The sequence below is a fragment of the Toxorhynchites rutilus genome, chromosome 2, assembly GCF_029784135.1.
Source record: "Toxorhynchites rutilus septentrionalis strain SRP chromosome 2, ASM2978413v1, whole genome shotgun sequence".
Lineage (NCBI taxonomy): Eukaryota > Metazoa > Arthropoda > Insecta > Diptera > Culicidae > Toxorhynchites > Toxorhynchites rutilus.
In genome coordinates this window covers 184,405,940-184,427,152 of record NC_073745.1, presented here as the reverse complement: position 1 = coordinate 184,427,152, position 21,213 = coordinate 184,405,940, and the positions used below count along the sequence as shown (strand labels likewise).

The following is a 21,213-nucleotide window of genomic DNA, read 5'->3' as shown; positions in this document are numbered from 1 at the left end:
GTGAATTGTTTGGTCGACCAGGTTTAATGCCACAGAAGTGTGATATTAATTGGCACGGTATGAATGGTTCTGTTTTGAAAATTTTGAATTTCGATTTTTGGCGTAAAATGTAAAATGTCGTTTGTAATACTAGTGTTTATGCATTCATGCACATTGTTTGGAGCCGAACAGTTTTTCAGAAATCACCTAAGTGCCAATGCATCAAACAATCCTTTATCCTCAGATCAAGTAAAATGTTTTTAAAGCTATGTTAGGTTGGAAATTCATATAAGAATATCAAAAAGATTGTATTATGTTTTCCGATAGGAATGATACGAAGGCAACAACTTCATCGCGATGTCGAAGACATCAATGTTTGCGGAAGAATTCCAACCAGGTTTCCAAATGCTGTGTATGCATCAACAGTTCCCTGTGGATGAGTGGCATACTTTTTAAAGATTATCAGCTTGTTGTTATCAGTTCACTTCGGTGTTGTGTATATGCTATATTAACAAGAAACATCGAACTGGATCGGATTTGTGAGTGAATGTTTGTAGTTGAGTTTTGAACGCGCTACTTGATAGATGTCGAATAGTTTTCTAATGATACAACTACATACCATTCGTCGAATTCGAATACTTAATTAGTGAATAGTCGGAAAAACCTGTGTAACAGTATGAGCAAGATCCTAAACATTGGATTTCTCGGAGGAGGCAAAATGGCGCAGGCGATGGCCAAAGGATTCATTAGTGCTGGTCAGTGAATATGATGAAAAGGTGGCATTAGAAATAACCCTGGAATGTTTCTCAATGTTACTTTATTGACAGGTAGCAATCTTTGCTAGATCAGTAAAAATGAACAGACGTTCTTATCAACAATTTGTTTAGTTTTCGAATGTGAGATTCAAGATTCAAAGAAATAAAAAAAAGACTCAGTTCAACTGCTGTGCTTCATATTCGTCGTCGTGCATACCATGATCTCAATATTCCTAATTATTTGACTTTATGTGAGTATGTCTTAAAGTGTTAGTCATAAACAAATTAAAAAAGGCAATTATGGGAATAAATGAGTCACGAATTTTCAGTTCAATATCGACATATTGGGAGCAATAGAAGTTATCAAAAGATATCACTACCGGTTGGTGGCCCAGATAATCCATGAACTGCCTCCAATTAAATGTCAAACAGTGTTATGGTATTGCACGGGAAGTAGCGATATTCGTTACTTATCAGGTCAGCTACCTTTCCAAACTTTTCATTCTTGATCCATTACGGTCTCTTAGCATTTTAGTATCAAAGAAACTCACAATCGAGAAACTCACAATTTCCTTTTCCTTTTCTAGTGATATTGCTATGTTAAACAACCATAATTTTTCGTCATATTATTCACTTTCTCGATGTAATATTTTCACGATCTTTTAATTGGTGCTTTTCAACGAGAAACTTTGATTGTATTTTTGATACGTATGAGATACGTTTGCAACTATATTCAAGTTTAGAAGACACGATGTTGTCAGCTCCGGGTTTTCACAGTTTCTTCAATACCGATTGAGAAAACGAGCATAAAGGCGCGTCCACATTATGCCGAATGATGCCGATCGGCCTGTACCAGGTGGCATATTCGGTTCGTTATGTAATGTGGACGCCCCATCGGGTGCACGAAGCCGAAGTCCCATCGGATGCACGAAGCCGTCACGAACACACGAAGCACAATGTCGTCAACGCTAATTCACTTCGTTTTGTTTTGGTTCGACTTTCTCGAACCGGACCCACTTGTTTCGGTTTGGGTTCGGTTTGATTCGAGTCGGTTTTCGGCACGTCGGCAAGCCCGGGCGGTACGTCCACATTTAGTCGGCTTTATCGGGCGGCCAAGGCCGATTGGCGTAATGTGGACGCGTCTTAAGATTCTTTCATTTTCAAGTATAGTTCTAGTCTCGATTGATGTTACACACAACTTGATAAATCCATCAAGATCGTATTTCATATAAAATTTCGTTTCGATCTATAACTACATCTGAACTAGCGTTGGTAGAAAACATTTCATCTACGACAGAAAAAATGGTTATTCGTGTCCTGAAGGGTCAAATGAGCAAAAAAATCATCTGTTCCAAAAGCTTTAAAACGGTTGTATGTATGGGTGCAGCATCTCTTTATTTTGTTTTCTTTTCATCTCTTTTGGGATTGCACCAAAAAAAGTGCACATAGCTACTAGTGCTGTTGCATAAATGCGTGATAATATTATACCTAATTATAAAATGAAGTTGGAAAGTGCTTTCTAAGAGTAAAAAGGAGAACTTGACCTGAATCTATATCTATCTCGGTCAGGGCCGTGTATGTGACAAAGTATGCGAAAAGCTTTAATGCGTGCTTATTTGCAATGTGTCTCTTGCTTCGCTCGCTTATATTTCATATTCGCTCAGTATATTACTGCGATTTACTTATGCTCGATGAATAAAATATCTCTTCATCGATCATCATTTTCAGAGCGTTGTTGTATTCGGAATATACTCACCAAAGCAAATCAAAACGGTGAGGTGAAAAGCTGTGCATAACCGATTGTCTGTGTCGGTGGTGTACTGGTAAGCGTGACTGCTATGCTCTCCTAGATCCGCTTTTCAACACCACTATTTTTGAAAGACAGTCAGGGACGATCCATTTTGATGGAATGGACTTTCAATACCGAACTTGTGAGCATCCTTTCGCATGTGAAATCAAACACTTTAACGAAGATAATGAATATAGTATATTCGAGCAATCATTAATGAAAGCATCTGCTTTCCAAATTTGAAAGAAATGGCAGCAGAATAGAAAGAAACAAAAGAATCGATGATTCAGTATACGTAGTGAATATATCGATTTCATTTCTTTTCGATAGACTGAAATGAATCAAAAGAAAGGAAGAAGTTAAAGAATCATTTTCATTTTTTTTGTCTCTAAAATGTCAAGTCAAATCTATCATCAAGAGCTGGCAATACAATATCAGCAATTCCACACAAAAAAAGTGATACGATCTCTCAGAATTTCGTAATATTTGGAAGGATAGTGTTCCTTGTCGAAAGTAATTAGACTCGATTTGTTTTTATTTTGTCACTGGACTGGTCCTTTTTAGGGTGTGCTGATTTAACGAACCATCGTTTAACTTTGGAAAATCATAACTCGAAAATGAAAAAAGGCCCTCTCTATGTTTTTGGATATTTTATGTAAAAAATCATGAGCTTTCAAGAAAGAATATCAACAAATATAGCGCCCTTGATCATGTGAACAATGAAAAAATAAATACAATCAATGATTACGAAACTAAATCCATTTTTGGCATGTGAAATAAAAGTCTTCAAAAAAGACCGTCTGATTGACTTTAATTTGATATGTCGATCATCTAAATCGGTCCAGTAGTTCAAAAGTTATAAATTTTCAAAAAAAGTTATTTTTGGGGAAAAATGGAAAAATTTGATTTTATGGACCATGGACCATGGAAATGATTAACCTAATGGAAAATTTAAAAAAATGGGTCTAATATTTTGCGAAAAGCAACAAAACTACAAATTTTCACGAACATCTGAGCACTACTATATCGAGTTGACATGGAATGGCTGTATTTCTAAATCTACAATTCAATGGTAGTATTTTGACGTAGGACTACATCCCTTATTTCTGAACGTGGATGTAGGTTTGAGATTTTGAAAATATCTCTTCGTCAGCTCAACGAAGTAGTATTACAATCACTTAATTTGGAATAAGTACTTGTTTCAATATCTCAAAAACTGCTTTGAAGGAAAACTATTGAATTTACAAAAAAAAAACTATAAATATGGGTACCTGTTTGAATTTTCATCTCAGTCGTAATTAAACAGCGGCTTATGCATTTCGTCGACTGGCAGCAAGGGTACAAAAAATATTGTTTCTATTTTGCTACCGTGTTGAAAAAACGTGCCAAATTTTCCACCTCATTTTCAGAAAATGCACAAAGCTTGCACTTACGTGCAGAAGCAAAGCAGAATAGAAATATCAACTAGATGTCTATAAAAGCAATTTGGTCTAAAATTTAATTCTAGTCCTACTCCAGCTAGCGAACAGCCAACTCTTACTTCCTGAGGTTTTGCCAATCAACCATATTCAGCTGCTTCTACGAAGCCACGCAAACCATCGATCCTTTTCTGGGCTGCCAAAATTTTCTACAAAAGAGTTATTCAAAAAATGTCGATGCATTCTAAACTGTCCAGTTCCTGGAGAGAAGAAACAAATTTCAGCGCAATACCCACCTGTTCGTGTTTCTTCTGCCAGGTGGCATAGCGGCTTAGTTGCGGGGAGACATCAATATTTTTCCAACCGTGAAGCCAAGAGAGAAGCAGAACCACATCACAAGCAGGAGTTAAATCAGCAAACAGCAATAACATCAGCTGCAGCACCAGCAGATGCAAGAAGGTGCCAAATTCAGCCTGTTAGCTTTCTGCAAAACCGTGAAACGTATTTAAAGGTGTTTTTTCCATCACAATTTTGAGCTGTGAAAGGACTAGAATCCTGTCACGACGGGAACAGGTGTGTGTTTTATTCTTCACTTTCGTCGCAGCGTTTTTTTTTGTTCGTGTTGTCAAGTAATAATCGATCAGTTCTTTTAAGAACTTATTACTAAGCGTGTTTCAGCTGTGGACTTTGTGCTCAAGCGTCCAGAAGTGCGTTTCCACTGGTGGAACGTGCACCATCCGAACAAACCCTCTGCTTTCGAGATAATCTAACTAACAGTAAGCGAATTGTCATGTTTTTTGCTGGAAAAAAGCCTATGTAGATCTAGGAGTGCGCTCGGACTTATTGGTAATGATGATAATGATGATGTTTCAGATTCTAGAGAATTTGAATTTCTCAGTTCACCAATTGGAAAGCCTAACTAAACTCTTTGCTCTTAGAAAGGTCACTTGGAAACCCTCGCTGACATTGCCGTCTGGTCGCTAACTGCATGACTGATTAATTGTGAATGACTTATTGGTGACTTTTTACTACCGGTCATTAAATTTTCGTCAATTTTGGGTTGAATATGGCGTCCAAAAGCCAGTGCATTTTAAGCCGGATGTGTAGAAGATATGTTACAGTGGTGGAAAACTTGAATGTGAAAATTTGTTCCGCAGCAAGTGCACTACCACTACCATACAAACCTATTCGGTTCAGTGAATTTGACAATTTGCTAAAGTTGGATTTTTATTGCTTTGTGATACGTCCGCTCCCCTCAATGCAAGCATTCATTCATCGACTCTTGTCAGTGATACCAAAAACATGTATTAAGGGATCATTTTTAAATCTCTATAATGTTCGTTCTCATCGGTAATAATTTCGTAGTCCTACGATAACAATGTGCTCGTGTCCTGAACGCCATCTGTCTAGTTTTTCAAAAAGTGATGCGCATCAAAACCTTATAATGTGAGATAAGTTATTTGTAAAAATTCTCCATAATTACTTCGAAAGCTACTATCAGAGTTAGGTGTATTTAAAAGATGTCACGTTTTTATGAAGTAAAGTTAACGTCAATATTTTCGTTGCGAACGAACTTTGATGATTTGCATTAGGATTGGGCTATCTTTATAAGAAGATCGATCTTGACGAACTAATTTTCTAAACGACTTAAGAGTTGATTCACTGAATCAATCGACACCAAAGAATCGGTTTTTTGCAGAATCGGCGATCCAAATGATGACTTTATGTTTATAAAGTTGTTAGATGGTCTTTGATGAGACATACAGAATTCCTTCTGAAGGGTTATTTTGTGAAATTCGTTTCACTCTGAAATAGAAACAGAAACACTTTCGTAGCTCAACGTTGAAACGATCGTCTAAAAGCTCAGGAACTGGATTCCATATGAATAGCAGCCAAGAGACTTCGAATGAAAATGACAATCCAAAGCGAAACAAATCGTGGGGTCACCGCGGTTACCCATGATACGAAGCTGCGTGTTTGGTGGAATCAAAGGACCACGCAACCGAACACAACTCATGCATATGAGTCGAGAATTGACACTTCAATGGGAAGTTGCTTGAGAGATGGGAATGTTTCCGAAGCTCACATTATCGGGACGTTTTAACACTTCTTTAGTTTTCGAAGACATTCGAAAGCATGGGTGGAAATATTATTTTCAGTGAAACAAATTAATACAAAATCAATGAAAGAATAAGAATAACATTTTGTGGAGCCGATCTGGCGTGGAGGTAACATCCATACTTCTCACGCTCAAGATCACGAGTTCAATTCTCACTCCCGACATTCTTCCAAAATGGAAGGTAAAAGTGACGAACCAGCCCGAAGAGTTGAAAGTCATTATAATACAAAAAAAAGGAATAACATTTATCTTGCACATGTACATTTCTAGGTCTAACCAAAGGAGAGAACCTGAGCGCTAGTTTCCATCCATCCGATCTGCCCAACATTGAAGCGTTCAATACGATTGGAGCGAAAACATTTGTGGAAAACCTTCCGGTAGTCCAACGCTCCGAAGTAATCTTCATTTCAGTGAAACCATCGGTCATTTCGAACGTTTTAGCTAACGTTAGACCTGCCAGTACTGGTAAATTGTTTATCTCCATTGCGATGGGCGTATCACTTGCGGAACTGGAAAAGGTGGTTCGTTTTATAATATAATCAGACTAATGTGCTAATTGTATTTTTTTATTTGGCAGTCTCTCGAACCGAAGGCACGTATCATCAGAGTCATGCCCAATACACCAGCGCTGGTCCGAAGTGCAGCTTCGGTTTATGTTAGGGGTAAAACAGCAAACGCTGAAGATTGTACCCTAACGAAGACTCTTTTCGAAGCCATCGGTACCTGCGAGGAAGTGCCAGAGAATATGATGGATCCTGTAACAGCACTGTCTGGAAGCGGTCCTGCATATATTTTTGTGTTGATTGAGGCTCTTGCCGACGGGGGAGTCAAAATGGGATTGCCACGCGATTTGGCATATCGATTAGCTTCCCAAACTGTATTAGGAGCTGGGAAGCTTGTATTGGAATCTGGCAGACATCCAGGGCAGTTGAAAGATGATGTAACAAGTCCAGCAGGATCAACAGCCGCCGGACTGGCATTCTTGGAGAAGAATGGTGAATTATAACTAAGACATTTCACCAGGGTCTCTCACTGAACGCTCTCGTTTTTTACAGCCTTCCGACATGCCGTTACCGGAGCGGTTGAGGCCGCGACACTTCGCTGTCGTGAAGTTTCTAGCAGCAAATGATACCTGTAACAACATTGCTGTACTTCACACTCAGGCACACACGGGAACTGTAGATACTTATTAGGTTAATAAATAATAGCAAACATCGCTCTGGTAGACAATAAAACGAGTCTCTAAACAATCACAACGGAAGATATACCGACCGTTTAGTTGCATTCAACATCTTTCCTTCAGATAACTGCTGTCATCTGTTAACTCTTCTCTCCCCAATTCTGTCAAGCAACGAATGAAATAATGTTTCGACTAATATTCTTGAAGAATACTCTAAAGCGCAGCACGAACAACTTTATCGCGTTTTCCACTCGCCTTCTGCTTTGGTAACGAAGAGACCCAATTTTTCATCGTCACATTTTTCTAAAATTTACATGTGCTGAGGGTAGCGAGTTTTCCCCCTTTACGTCACTTTCGTGCTCATTAGAGAGCTAATAATGCGTCACTGACATGTGCTATCTAAATGGAGGTAGCGATTTACAGTGAATGGTTCTAAAATACCAACAATTTCATATTGTAAAGTTTTTTCTTCGAGGACCGATTCCACATCTATTCATCAAATCGTTCATAACTACTAACAATACCGATGAATACTGTTCAGGAGCCAAACAATTTAATTGCTTTCACTTCCCTCATTAGCCGAGAAGGTGGATTTTAAATTACGTCAACCCGTCACTCATACGAGGGGCCTATTATTCTTAACGTTACGGGGCGGCATTTTTCTTCGCAGGACACGAAAATAAAAGATAATCCAGTGCGGTGGGAAAGTGAGATATGTGACACGAACCTAATTTACGATATGGAAGCCGCGTGGCAATTTACGCGCGCGCCTTTATTTTGGCCACTTGCCGATGGTTTTGTTGATGGATTCCCATTGCTACCGACGACAACGAGGTGCTCGAGATGTCGCAGAACAATATTTATGCTACAATTTGTGTGACATTTATGACGCGTTGAGAGAGCTGGAAAAAGAGCTGAACGCACCGTGGCGGCCCGGAAATAACTACTCGCACTCGCAGCGCACGCGGTTTCATCGGATTACATTTTTCCATCATTCATCGATTCTGTCGTTTCTGATGGTGGATCAAGTTTGAAAAATGAAAACCAGGTTGAGGATAGGATTGCTGCCATACGACGAGCAGCTTACATCAATTACATTAAACGATTATTACGTTGTGGACAAACATAGAAGTCCTTGGTCCTTCACAAACTTCCAGTTAATTTATACGCGTACTAGTAGTGAACTCGTTGATAAAAATGCGTGGGTTGAACACTGATTTTTTTTATCATCGATATTATTTGTATAAATTACGTTTTCCTCTCCAGGTATATGCATATATAAACGATATGTGTCTAAAACCTTTGTTGTCGTTCGAAGAATTGTTTGAAATTGAAAGAAAAAATATTTCCTATTAACTTATTCATATTCAAAAAATAGTAGAAGGTCAAATTCGTATCCGAACGATTCTCAAACAGCTTAAGTTGATTCTCATAAACTCTGTTTTATAATGGAATGTATTCTGTTAGTAATTACTGTCATCCTATGATTCTTCGATTACTGCTTCGTATATAAATACGAGCTTAATTAAAATAAAAAAATAAAAAAATGTGTGTTTATCACTTATCTCATCTAATGAGCTAAAAATAAAAAAAAGTTAAGTACACCGGGGCAAGCAACCCCAGGGTTGTAAGTTGGAATGCTCGTATACAAATTTTCAAAATCATTTAATTCTTCTTGAATGGCGTTAACGTTCCCTGTGGAACTTTTGCCGTCTCAACGATTCTTCAACGATTCAAGTCGATTCTCACTGCTGTTTCAACTTACCCCAGGGTTGTCAGTTGGAATGCTCGTATACAAATTTTCAAAGTCATTTAATTCTTCTTGAATGGCGATAACGTTCCCTGAGGAACTTTTGCCGTCTCAACGTATTTACTAATACATAGTTGAGATTTCTTCAGCCAAATTACACGCCTTGATTGTATTCCGAGGGGCAAGTTCTAGAATACGCGTGACCACAGTGCAAGTCGGAAGAAATTTCTTTGACGGAAAATCCCCCCACCAGAACGAGAATCGAACCCGAACACCCGGCATGATAATGTGAAGACGCGTCCACATTACGCCAATCAGCCTTGGTCGCCCGGTAAAGCCGACTAAATGTGGACGTACCGACCGGGCTTGCCGACGTGCCGAAACCCGACTCAAATCAAACCGAACCCAACCCGAAACAAGTGGGTCCGGTTCGAGAAAGTCGAACCAAAACAAAACGAAGTAAAGCGTTGACGACATTGTGCTTCGTTTTTTCGTGACGGCTTCGTGCACCCGATGGGGCGTCCACATTACATAACGAACCGAATATGTCGCCTGGTATAGGCCGATCGGCATCATTCGGCATAATGTGGACGCGCCTTGAGACGCTAACCACTCGGCCACGGGTGCACTTAAAATCACATAATTATCACTATTTGATTAGCTGACGTGCCATTAAAAAAACATTTTAAATAAAAATCAGTGCTTTCGGGCCGATTGAGCCAGAGCGCAAAAATGTTTGTTTTGATTTCACGAACGACGAAAAGTAAACAAAGACGTGAATTGCGCTTAGAAATTCCAATTTTCTGGTTATGCCTGTCATTAGATAGGTTAACAGGTACCTATATACACCCAATAACAAGTACAAAAACGTTCTAGGATGAAGTCAATCAGAAAAGTATTGGTTGCTTAACAAAAATGTAATTTTGTACTTTTGTTTCACACGAAAAAGGTGAATAGGGAGTAACAGAATGGATCTATAAATTCCAACAGACAAACTTTATTACTAGTACATAAAAATACAAATACATTGCATTTTATTTTCACGTAATTTTTTTGCTTGATTTTTATATAAAAAGTTATTCTATCCAATTGTCTTGTTGTCAAATAAAATTGTGAAAAAATTGTTCTACATTTAAAAAAAAAATTGAAGGGTGGTGTACAAGACACAACCGCATTAACGTAGGAATACTAAATCATTGCCGGTGATATAATCCACAAATTATGCCATTCAGAACCTTTCGCAGAACAACTAAAGAAAACCCGATCATAATCGACATCAATAGCAGAAGAACGAATTTTAACCTTTAGTTTAACATCAAAGCACGCAGCTCCCAATGCTGGAAATACCTTTTTCACATCCGACTGAAATTTTACTACTGAACTTTCTACCCGAAAAAAAATGCACGAATTAACGAAAATTCAATGAGATATTGAAAAATGTCATCAATAAGTCCGAACACATTCCTGAATTCACACAAGCTCTCTCCCGGCAAAAAAAAATATGAAAATCAGTTCACTTTTTGATTCTTCGAACATTACTTCAGAATGCATTGAAACTTTCAAAATTACTCTTTACTAGAAACTTTTGGAGGCCCCGAAAAGGGCCAATGGTTTGCGTGGATTTATGGAAACAACTGAAGATGGTTGGTTCATGATATATTTTTGTTCTTAGGAGAACAACACACTAGCTGGCTACATACCGAGGTTTGTGACTTGATTGCATAGAAATAAGTTGAAAAAAGGGAGTAGCCAAAATCGCATTATTTATGCTCTCCACGTTGTTCGTGGAACGTACTTTGCATTTGGATTTCGAGCGAGCTATTCAGTGATTCGCAGTAGTATGAAAATATTGATTCTCACCGATTCATCAATTGTTCGTTAATGTATGGGAAAATGGAAATGTAAAACACATCAAACAAATTTTAGAAAATTTCCACAGATTGCAAATTATCGTTGTTTACTTTGTATCGAAAACGGATGACTCAAGGAAGTTTACAATTCGTAGCTATATGATTTGAAATGATCACTAGAATCACGCTACTTCACCATTCCTGCAAAGGGTTGAATCTTGAAAAAAATGAACAGTTTACTTAAAAGATTTTATTTTTAATTATTATTTTTCCTCCTGGAATTATAAGCTTCAAGTACAGGAATACTTCAATATAACTTACCCTCGATATAACGCCATTCGATATAACGTGCATTATACCTCGAAAGAATGTACACATTTTCATTGGACGAATTTCATTCTAACTCATCTTAGGAGTTGGCAGTACCATCTCAGATTACAGTGAAACATTGTCGGTGTAAAGACATGAGTCATTTGAACAATTTTGCATACTTGAAATCTCCAAAAAAGAATTTGAAAAAAAGAATTTTTTTTGAGTGATTTAAAATTTACTTTTATTTTGAACTTTTTTTTTACTTACCAGAAATAAATTTTTTTTCAATGTATCTTTCTCAGAGTTCCTAATAACTCATAATATCACGTTATGCCGGCGAAGTTCTTGTAGAAAAGTTAGTGACATTGGAGTGGCTTGTTTTTAGACAGTTTTTCTATACAACCAATGATTTCTAAGATATATATATATTTTAGAGCTCATACTAGAATCCATCATCCCATATGAGAAAAATATCTGGAATCAAAAAAAATCTTCCCATCCGCGGAATAAACATTTTCCTGAATCAACTGTGTGTGAAACGTTTCATTCTAAAAAAACTAGATTAAAATTTCGCATGTTTTCAGATCGTTCTGGTTAAAAATGCACTGTAGAAATATAAATGCAGACTACAAACACTGCAACATTTAAATAGACATTGGGCAGAGAAGAAATATTGCTATTTAGGGCCGCCCGATGGCGACCAGTGCAGAAAATTAGCAATTTCTTTCACACAGTCTTGCTCCTTTCAATTATAAGTGAGCATCAAACCGAGGTGCGATTTTCTTTGCAACTTCAAATCCAAGGTAAAACTCGATGAAAATTAGTCGCGTCAGTTATAATAACCACCAGGGCTCTGCATAGTCATATTCAACTGAGGATAGTCAGCTGACTATCTGACTGACTATATCAATAGTCAGTAATGACTATTGGCTTCTTCACGCAGTTCCTCCGCCAAAACGACTAAACAGTCAGTCGACTATATCATTTTATTCTTCCCAGTCAAATTGTCCTCATTGCATTTTGAAGTGACTTTCCTCAAAACGAATTCGTTCCTCTCTTTCTCTATCCCATGTGCATGCATCGATGTTTGAGTTCATCACGGTTTGACATACGCTACAAGTGATCTAGATTCTTTTGTATCGTACACGAAAATTACTTACACGTATAAAATAACGTGCAGTGTATGTGCGCTATTTTGCACGCCTAACGGGTGTTAAATAAAAAATGAGAATTTTTCCAATCACATATAAAAAAATTTTTTTTTCATCGATTTCAGTATTTTTTATTAATAACATAATGTATTTTCTTCAAAAAAAAAGTCAGTGAATGTTTGAGTAAGGGCCGTGGTCTGCTGTTCGACGCAACTTTGTCGCGATGCAAGTTTGTTTGGTTACGATCTTTCGGCACGAACGGTATCTTTTTCTCCTCAAGATACGCCAGCGTCTTCTTGGCGTAATGGGAAGACGCCTTGTCCGGGCAGAAGACGTACTTCCCATCCGCGTGATGCTCGTTCAGGAACGGCAGCAGGATTTTATCGTGGCACTTCAGGCGGTGTGGATGACTTGTCGCTGGAGTAGTAATTATAATAATTATTCCTGGAATATGCGTTTTGGACAGCGGAAAATAGCTTTCGTCGTCCAGAACGAAAGACGTCCCCTGTATTTTTTGGTCATCCACCGACACTGTGATTTAACCGTCTCAATCTGCTCCTCCGTGTACTCCGGCGACCTCGTCTTCTTCCTGCAGACGATTCCTTCCATCTTGAGAGTCCGATGGATCAATACGTGGGAGCAACCATATTTCCAACCGGCGTTACGCAGGCTGGTTGCGTCCTTGTTGTCAAACAGCTTCTTTAACGATGTCTTCCTCTGCTTCGTCATTATCGTCACCGGACGACCACTTCATACCCTTCCGCTCTACGTTCAGGGAGCCCAGGATACGATATACCGCACTGACAGGTACATTTTCTTCCTTAAAATGTGCCACCGTGAACTTTTTTCCTTGCTGGAAATGCGTTTCGTAGAACTGTACAATGCGTTCGCGGAGCACGTGCTGTTTCGACACCATCTTTGCTTTGACTAAATTCAAACTAGCAAAACCAAACACGCCTACTGTTTCTAAGGTGCCCAAAGAGCAATTTTCTTGGAGAAAGAAAATTTTACGCTCTTTATTTGAGTTACTGAAAGGTATTGAAAAAATTCTTATTTTTTAATTAACACCTGTTAATACTATCTAATACTAACGCAAGAACCTTTATAGCATACTTGATAAATGTCTAAGTTCGTTGGTTTGAGTTCACGATGGGTGGACAATAAACCGTCCACTGATGGGGTAACTTCTTTTTTGCATCAGAAATCATGTTTTCGTTCCTTTTTATATGGACTTACAAATAATATTGGGTACGCGGGTATGAATTAGTGTCAGAGGGAAATGGAAGTGTGGATTGAAGTCGGTTGAATGAAGAGGCAGATTTGTATTCATTAGTCGAATCAGTTAAAATAACCACTGATTGGACTAGTTCACCAGTCATTCTTGCTTGTCAACGCTAGTCAATTCATTTTCTAGTCAAGTCACTTTTTGTTGGCGGCGACTGCCGAAGCAGTTCTAGTCGAAGCTGCTGAGAGTAGAGTCGGTCCTCATTTTTCACCTTCGAAGATTTCGGGCCCTGATAACCACTGACTGGACTAGTTCATCAGCCATTCTCGCTAATCAACGCTAGTCAAGTCGAAATGTAGCTACTGAGAGTAGAGTCGGTCTTCATTTCTCCCATTCGAAGATTTCGGGCCCTGGTTAGGAAAATACTATGTACATCTTGGCAACCTTAAATCGAGAGAAAAGGCTCATTTTGTGAGAAAAACCTGAATGACGAGATTCTAGGTTCTGCGTCATAAGTTGAGTATACTATCGAAGGGTTAAATATGAAATATACTTCTACTATACTTTCGCCTTGTCAAGTATGATAAAGTAGAAATCGACTCAATGTGAAGAAATCGTTTCCTGTATTTAAAAAAATCACGAACCAATAATTTAATAAATATTTGAAGCTATGGTACTCAGTACATTATTACAAAACGCTCATCCTCGAATCCATCTCACAAGCACACACAGGCGTCGCCAGTGTCGCGAACGGGTTTGAGTGCTGCGATTGTTGATGTAAATGTCGGCGATGATGACGATCTGTGTTGCTGCTGTCGTACACAGGAATTCAAAATTTTATGCATCCTTCCGATATAAATTTTTCGGCTTCGACTGGATGAAATTATGTGCGATGGGAATAAATTTTCGTTTTCAACGGCCTTTTGTTTGTTTTGCCATAACCATTGCTGTCGTCGTTGTCGTCGTCCTCAGCGGCGTAAACGTCGTCATCCCCAGATCTCGGTTGGTCGGTTGTCGTTTTAAACCATCAAACTAATGGCCACCGATGGCACGCCATCGTCATTCCTTTGCCGCCGCTGGTGCTCAGATGTTGACAGACGGTGGTGAAAGATTTCGTCAATTGGTTGATGGTAAACCCGACCGCCGCCACCGCTTTATGCCACCCAAAGTGTGGTGGAGTAAAATTGGCTGCCAAGCCAATAAAAGACAAAAGGGCCACCAGTCATTCCTCGTCATCCGAGGGCTGGCTGCTAGCTGTCAAGAGTGTTTCGCCTCTCAATTTACGAACGTAATTGCTCGCAATTTTTAAATGGAGATCGACTGACTTGACATACACATGGCGCGACAGCCAGGATTGATTGGGGAATAGCCCCGAGATGCCAGTGGACGATGTGATTTTGTCGTCTTACGATGAAATTGATAAGCATGACGTTCGTTGAGTTTAAATTTCATCCATCTTCGGATTGATTTAAATTTCTCTTATCTCATTATCCTTATTATTTGAAATTTTCAAGAATTTTGCTCACAATTCATTGTTAATTATGTTATGGTACGAATCGTATTCTTCAGATAGGATACGTGACATTTTCTCCGTAGTAAAGTGTTATTCGAATAGTGTTTAAGGGCTAGACATAATTTTGATATTTGAAAGTCCAAAGGACTGATTAACGAACGACGTGGAATTTATACTCACTTTCCCTAATTTTTCTAAAAGCAGAAATCAATTTTCTACACGTGTTTATTTTTCTTGAATTAAATTAAGGGATGGTTATCAAATTGAAATCGAAATCAAATTTAGCAGCGGAAACGGTAGAAGTAGCATCGCGATTCGCTAGTAGCAACTGGTTGTGTCGTTTTACGTCTAAGTGACTCGACACGATTTACGAGCTGGCAGCTGGGCGAATACAATTGTACACGTGTTAATAAAAACCTCATTTAATTGAGTCTAGCGATTTATGGTGGAAAATTGTGAATTATCGTTCGACAAACGGCAGATTCGATCGCTTGCAAATGAGTAAACATGTATTTGCTAAACCGACACACGCACACACACATACACGCATTTGTACGGATGCAATTGCACATGCATTGAACCCCAGAGCAGCATCATTCTCATTTGGGGGGCGAGAAAATTATATTCAACACAGCTTTGAACGCTTGCCTGCAGCCTTGGGGAATCGCCGCCGAAATCGGACCTAACAGACGCGAGATGAGCAAGACAGAGCGGGAGGAAGCGGTTAAATTTTCTGCCTTTCAAAATCAATAGGCAATAACAATAAAACAATAAACCGAAGCTAAAATTTATGAATGAAATTTAGCCACATATATTATCAAAAACAAACGAATAAATTTTCAAAGAAGGAGAGAACATCGCTGAACCGTCGAATGTGGTCGCAACAGACCTCTCTAGGCTTCGTACTGTGTTTTCGGATCCCAACCTAGTATACCGAATAAACAGTTTTAATTAATTAACCAGTGCCAGTAATTTTACCATCGTCCAAATCCAAGGCCAACCGTTCGGCTGTTGGTTTTGAGCAGCAATTGAGGGAACCTTAGTGGCATCGTATGTTGCACCCGTTTCCCGGTGCAAGTGTTGTGAAATGTGAATTGGGCTCGGAAGAGGGCATTGAAAAATCTGACTCACCTGCAGCTTGACCAGATTCGGATGGTCCGTAGAGAGCTTAGCCAACTCATGGTAGTTTGCGTTAGCTGCTGCAATCAGCCACTCTTTGGCTTTCGGATGTTGTGGCTGTTGGGGGGAGGTCAGATGTGAAACGGACAATAATCAATTGATGAAATACCATTTTGTGAAGGTGCACAGAATGCACATTCAGGTGCGGTTTTGTTCGATTTTAGGCAATTTCGTGATGGCATTGTATGGTGCCTCTATACCGCAATATGTCTCTATTGCTGGTGTCTTCATTTTCCTTCGTTCCGTGAAATGGTGATGCATAGATGTGCACATGATGCTTACCGAACGAAACCGTTATTTTTCATTTGCTTACCAAGTTTTCTGTAGAAATAGTGTCATCGAGGCCCTGGAATTAGATGAAACAAATATAAATATTATTGAGCATCAAAATATTAAAAGAGGTATTAAAACAAAAATGTAATTGCAGAACTCTCTGTCAAAACTAGAGATGAAACGGATAGTAGTTTGGCCGCAAACAAAAATAATAGTCAGTATCGCGTTCAGAGAAAATATTTCATTGCAAACGAAATCGACTGTTATGTGAAAACATTCCGAATCGATCGCACTCACATCACAATCGCAATGGCAATTCTAAGGAGTATATTCAATTAACAAGATTTGCTAGAAATAATGTTAATTCAATTTTTGAGAAAAAAAAAATCTGGCATTTTTTTTTTTTTTTAATTCGTTTATTTTTACAGGCTCAGTTATAAAATCTGGCATTTTAGTAACCAACATTACTTTTAATTATATATGAATGATGTTAATAAGCTATTTTGTTATGGTTTATCTTGTGTCAATTAGAAATAATTTATATTTTCTAATATCCAGTATCCTGCCGGATAGTAGGTCACTATCCGGTATCCGGCCGGATAGCAAATATTGGCCGGATACCGGATAGCTACCGGATGTCCGTTTCATCTCTAGTCAGAACATAAAGAATTAAAAAAAGGTTGATAATTTTATCCAAAAAATTACTATTTTATTAAGGTATCGAACTCGAATGCAATGAATTTGGGCTGAAGCTTTCCAAAATTTTCAATCATACATCGAAAAAAATATTCAAAAAACCACAAACATAGAAATGTTCCACACCAAAGAAATACATTAAATTTAGTTTGAATATAGAGAAAGGCATTGCTAGTTTCTAAAAAATGTAGAGGGTTGTGTCCTGGACACGAACGCTTTGTTACCGCAAGACTACAAATGTATGGGAAAATGGGAATCCTAATAATTTTCATCAGTTTAAACCATTTACATACTAGGATATTTATACATTACAATCACATCAAACCAATCTCAGAGAATTTCCGATTCGATTGGTATGCAAATCATCAAAATTCGCTCGAACCAAAGAAGTAATTACCGTTCACATTATTTCATAAAAACGTGCTGTTTTCTAATTTGGCACACTTTCTGAAAAATGTCAAACATTTATCCTCAATGTGCCCGTTTTGTTTTGTAAGGACGATTTCTAGCCACGTGTATTGCCTTTTATGAATAAAAATCGTAGTCTTTTCTGAAATAATTTACTGGTATTTTTCAATTTCGAGATAATTTTGAAATGAAACCATCGTTCTATCGGATGCCAGAAGAAAATAAATCTATTTTACAGCAGAGTATTCGGAACTCAATCTCCATGAGAAGAATGGAGTAACTCTGATCATCATAACCGCGAGCACCATCAAAAAGAATCGCAACACCGAGCTTAACATTGTGATGGTTCATCGAGTGTTTACACTTAAAACCAAACTGTTCACCTGGAATTAAGTTGTTACGAGATATGGCTATTCAATAACGAGACTTTACGAAAAAGGGTTATATTTTAAAAATTACGGTACAACGATATCCAACGCTCCTCACACACCTTTCCATATGTTTTTTTCCATTGTTCGAAGCAGTGCTGAAACTCTCCTTTTGTAATGGCGTTCAAAAGCCGCGTCGCTTTTTTCTTCGCCTCTTCTACGGACTGAAATCGGGTACCTTTCAACACGGATTTGATCTTGGGGAATAGAAAATAGTCACATGGGGCTAGATCTGGCGAGTATGGGGCATGTTCGAGCACTGGAATGCCCTTATCGGCTAAAATTGCTTCACCGACAGCGCGTTATGGGCAGGTGCGTTGTTGTTCGTGTTTTTCGTCACACATGATTTCCGACGCGCACTACAAACCACGTTCCATTCAAACCACTGCTGCTCGCAAATTACTATAGTGACAAAAACGTGTTTTCGTACGTTTATAGCAGACACTTCAAGCTACCGAACGCACTATTCATTTTTCCCCCCCACCCCTCTAGGGTGCCATACCTCGTATATTCCTGATGTTGTTTATTACGAATAAGTATAACACGATCCAATATTTTACTCATTGTAGGTAGAATACTGATCGGTTGATCGTTGGCAATTTAAATACATCAATGACACTGCGAGAACAATCGTAGCTATTCACCGAGCATATCATCCTTCAACAGAAATAAGAATAGAGAAGCGAAACATTGGGTCGCAAGCCCCACCCTTGTGTGATTCACTAGCTATTGAAGTTGGATAAATTTCGCTACTGCACTCCGAATCGATCATTCATTTTTAACCGGGAAGCACTTCATGTCAAGAGGGTCGATGGTAAAGCAGAAACAACAGTGGTAACAATCAGTAACAGCAGCACAGCTGCAACAATCACAATCATTTCATTCCCACGTTTACCAAGTTGATGGAGCAAGCCGTTCCCGTGTTATCGGATGCTTTCTAGAAGCATGGTATCATCAACAAATTTGATCTTAGGATTCCTGGTCATCATGGTGAAACAATGGCTCAACTCACAATATCACCGCTAGGGCGCGCAGTGATAGGAAACAATTGTAAGGGGTTGTATCTAGGACACGACCCATATTTTCGACGTGGAACTACGCAATTACAACGTGGAACTACTCACATCTCATGTTTACATAGTTCTCGAGCCGCGAAAGTTCATTCACCTCTAGTATCTGAAATGACGATTTTCCCAGGCTTCTCAGTTTAAAAGAACGTTTTAGGGAAACACATTCCGGTCTGCACAACGGCAAGCGAGTAAAAATACTAAACACCAAAAAATACCTCCGACTTGCATGTATTTGCAAAGCGGATTCCCCCAGGCACATTAATTTAGAAGTCCGTGTTAGGGAAACACAGTTCGGTGGGAACAAAAATACCCCCGATTCGCACGTATATTTGCAAAGCGGTTTCCACAGGTACATCGATTTTGAAGCCTGTGTTGGGGAACCCGTAAATCGGGCGAATCAAAACTTGGCAGTTAGGGCGTTTAGATAACGCTTGACATTTTACAGTTATTCAATTGTTCATCTCATGAAAAATAATATTTTATTAATTGTGATAGACGCGTAGAAATATTTCCTATCAATTGATGCAACTATCTCTTCGATCTGTTAAGAAATGTTCGAGTTATAAGCATTCGAAATACGGGTAGGGTTAGCACACACATCGGCAGAACAAATGTATGGAATAAAAGGAAGTTCTTCCAGTTTTCATGAATTTAAACCTTTTAGAGATTAGCGAATTGTACTGTATAGCATATCAAACAAATCTCAGAGAATTTCCGATTCGATTTTTCTGCAAATCATGAGAATTCTTTCACAGTGCAAATATTTATTAACGTTAACTTTATTTCATAAAAACGTGACCCTTCCTGAAAGACGTAGTTCTACGTCGAAACTCAAAACGGGGAAAAATTACTCCACATGGGTGCTTTGTAGAAACATGTTGTCCTCAGTATGGTTGATCCTATGATCTCTGGCTATAACGGAATGACAATGGTTTAGTTCATAATATCACCGCTAGGGCGCATGGTAGTAAAAAAAATCAACACGTATCACATGATTCCTGACCTTAGGGCAGAATTCTAGTCTAGAAATTTGAAAAAAAAAATACTTCATATATCTGTAATTTAGGCATTCAATAATATACCCTAGAAAGGACTTATCGAAAATCCCATTATTTACCGAGTTAGAGCCATTTTAGTGATGCGGTATCTAACCTGGTCCAACCATAGCAATGAACTTCAAACGTGTTTCCCGATACTAGATTTTTTTTTTCAAACTGGCGTAAACGATATCACAAGTTCTACTGAACCGATTCATGTCGAATTTATATGAATACAATTTATATGCATCTCTCTATCGCATGAACCTCTAAAAAATGATATTCAAATTTGAATATTTTTGAAAAAAAGACGGGTGGGTAATGTCGGGGACATAACCGGAGTGACGTAGGACTATACAAAGGGGACAGTTTTTGCTCAATATATATTTTAAATATATTGTTTTATTTTCTTCTCCTACGCGAATACCTACCTATCTAACTGAAAAATGAATTTATTTACTATTTACTATCAATGAACATGTTGGAGGTTCTGAAAAGAACCTTTGATGTTGTGTTTTGCGTTTTTTTTTTACAAACTTTCTCAATTTTTTCTCACTATCTTATAGTTGCTTCTTGATATTTTTCTGAAGGCTTTGTACTTGTTAAACATTCAGCTCGCGCAGTCCGAAGACATCGGTCGCAAATTTGTTCGCGTCTATTATAAAGTGGAGATTATACCGTTATCAGTTCGTGGCTGGTGAAGTTATTTCGCCCTAACGGGGTTCTCTTTATTGCGCGAGTGAGGAGAGCAGCAATCACTACCAGCGTGAGGAAGAAGTCCTCCACGGCGGACGCGGTGCGTGTGCCGTATCATCGCTGTGTGTGCTTTAGCATCGTCATCGATTCCATCATCGTGTTGTGGTGCGATATACCGTTGCATCTGTGCCGAGCGATTGCCACGCGGTTCGATTGTGACACCGCTTCATTTCATTCGCATTGGTGTGCGATTTAGGTATAATATATATTAGGTTTAGAAATACAAAAAAAATAAGAATTATATTATTTTATATCTGCCATAATGGCAGAAGGTCATGTTGACATGGAGATTGAAACTACTGTTTCCTCCTCACTAGCTACAACG

The 21,213-nt window shown here is 38.5% G+C and overlaps 2 protein-coding genes across 7 annotated transcripts in view; one reads left to right on the top strand and one right to left on the bottom strand.

Moving 5' to 3' along the window:
• Positions 1–21,213, bottom strand: part of LOC129771019 (uncharacterized) — a 209,622-nt gene that overhangs the window by 95,377 nt on the left and 93,032 nt on the right. For all 4 annotated transcript variants that reach the window (XM_055774257.1, XM_055774259.1, XM_055774258.1 and 1 more), the window contains exons 3-4: positions 16,534–16,566; positions 16,173–16,277 (exon numbers count right to left, since the gene is read on the bottom strand). In XM_055774257.1, coding sequence (XP_055630232.1) covers positions 16,173–16,277; positions 16,534–16,566 — 138 coding nt within the window. The remainder of the gene's footprint in view (positions 1–16,172; positions 16,278–16,533; positions 16,567–21,213) is intronic.
• On the top strand, positions 517–7,316 carry LOC129771020 (pyrroline-5-carboxylate reductase 2). 3 transcript variants are annotated; one of them, XM_055774263.1, is made up of 5 exons: positions 590–734; positions 807–985; positions 6,331–6,578; positions 6,638–7,055; positions 7,116–7,316. In XM_055774263.1, exons 3-5 carry the CDS (start codon positions 6,549–6,551, stop codon positions 7,187–7,189), a joined length of 522 nt encoding a protein of 173 aa, XP_055630238.1. In that variant the 5' UTR covers positions 590–734; positions 807–985; positions 6,331–6,548; the 3' UTR covers positions 7,190–7,316. The 3 variants fall into 3 exon arrangements, with proteins under 3 accessions (XP_055630236.1, XP_055630238.1, XP_055630237.1); XM_055774261.1 differs by lacking the exon at positions 807–985 and having other exon boundaries at positions 517–734; XM_055774262.1 differs by lacking the exon at positions 807–985 and having other exon boundaries at positions 668–806.

Coding starts and splice junctions, on each gene's coding strand:
- LOC129771020 (XM_055774261.1), top strand. CDS start 656: ATGAGCAAGATCCTAAACATTGGATTTCTCGGAGGAGGCAAAATGGCG. Junction 735..6,330: donor CAAAGGATTCATTAGTGCTG/GTCAGTGAATAT, acceptor GTACATTTCTAG/GTCTAACCAAAGGAGAGAAC. Junction 6,579..6,637: donor CACTTGCGGAACTGGAAAAG/GTGGTTCGTTTT, acceptor TTTATTTGGCAG/TCTCTCGAACCGAAGGCACG.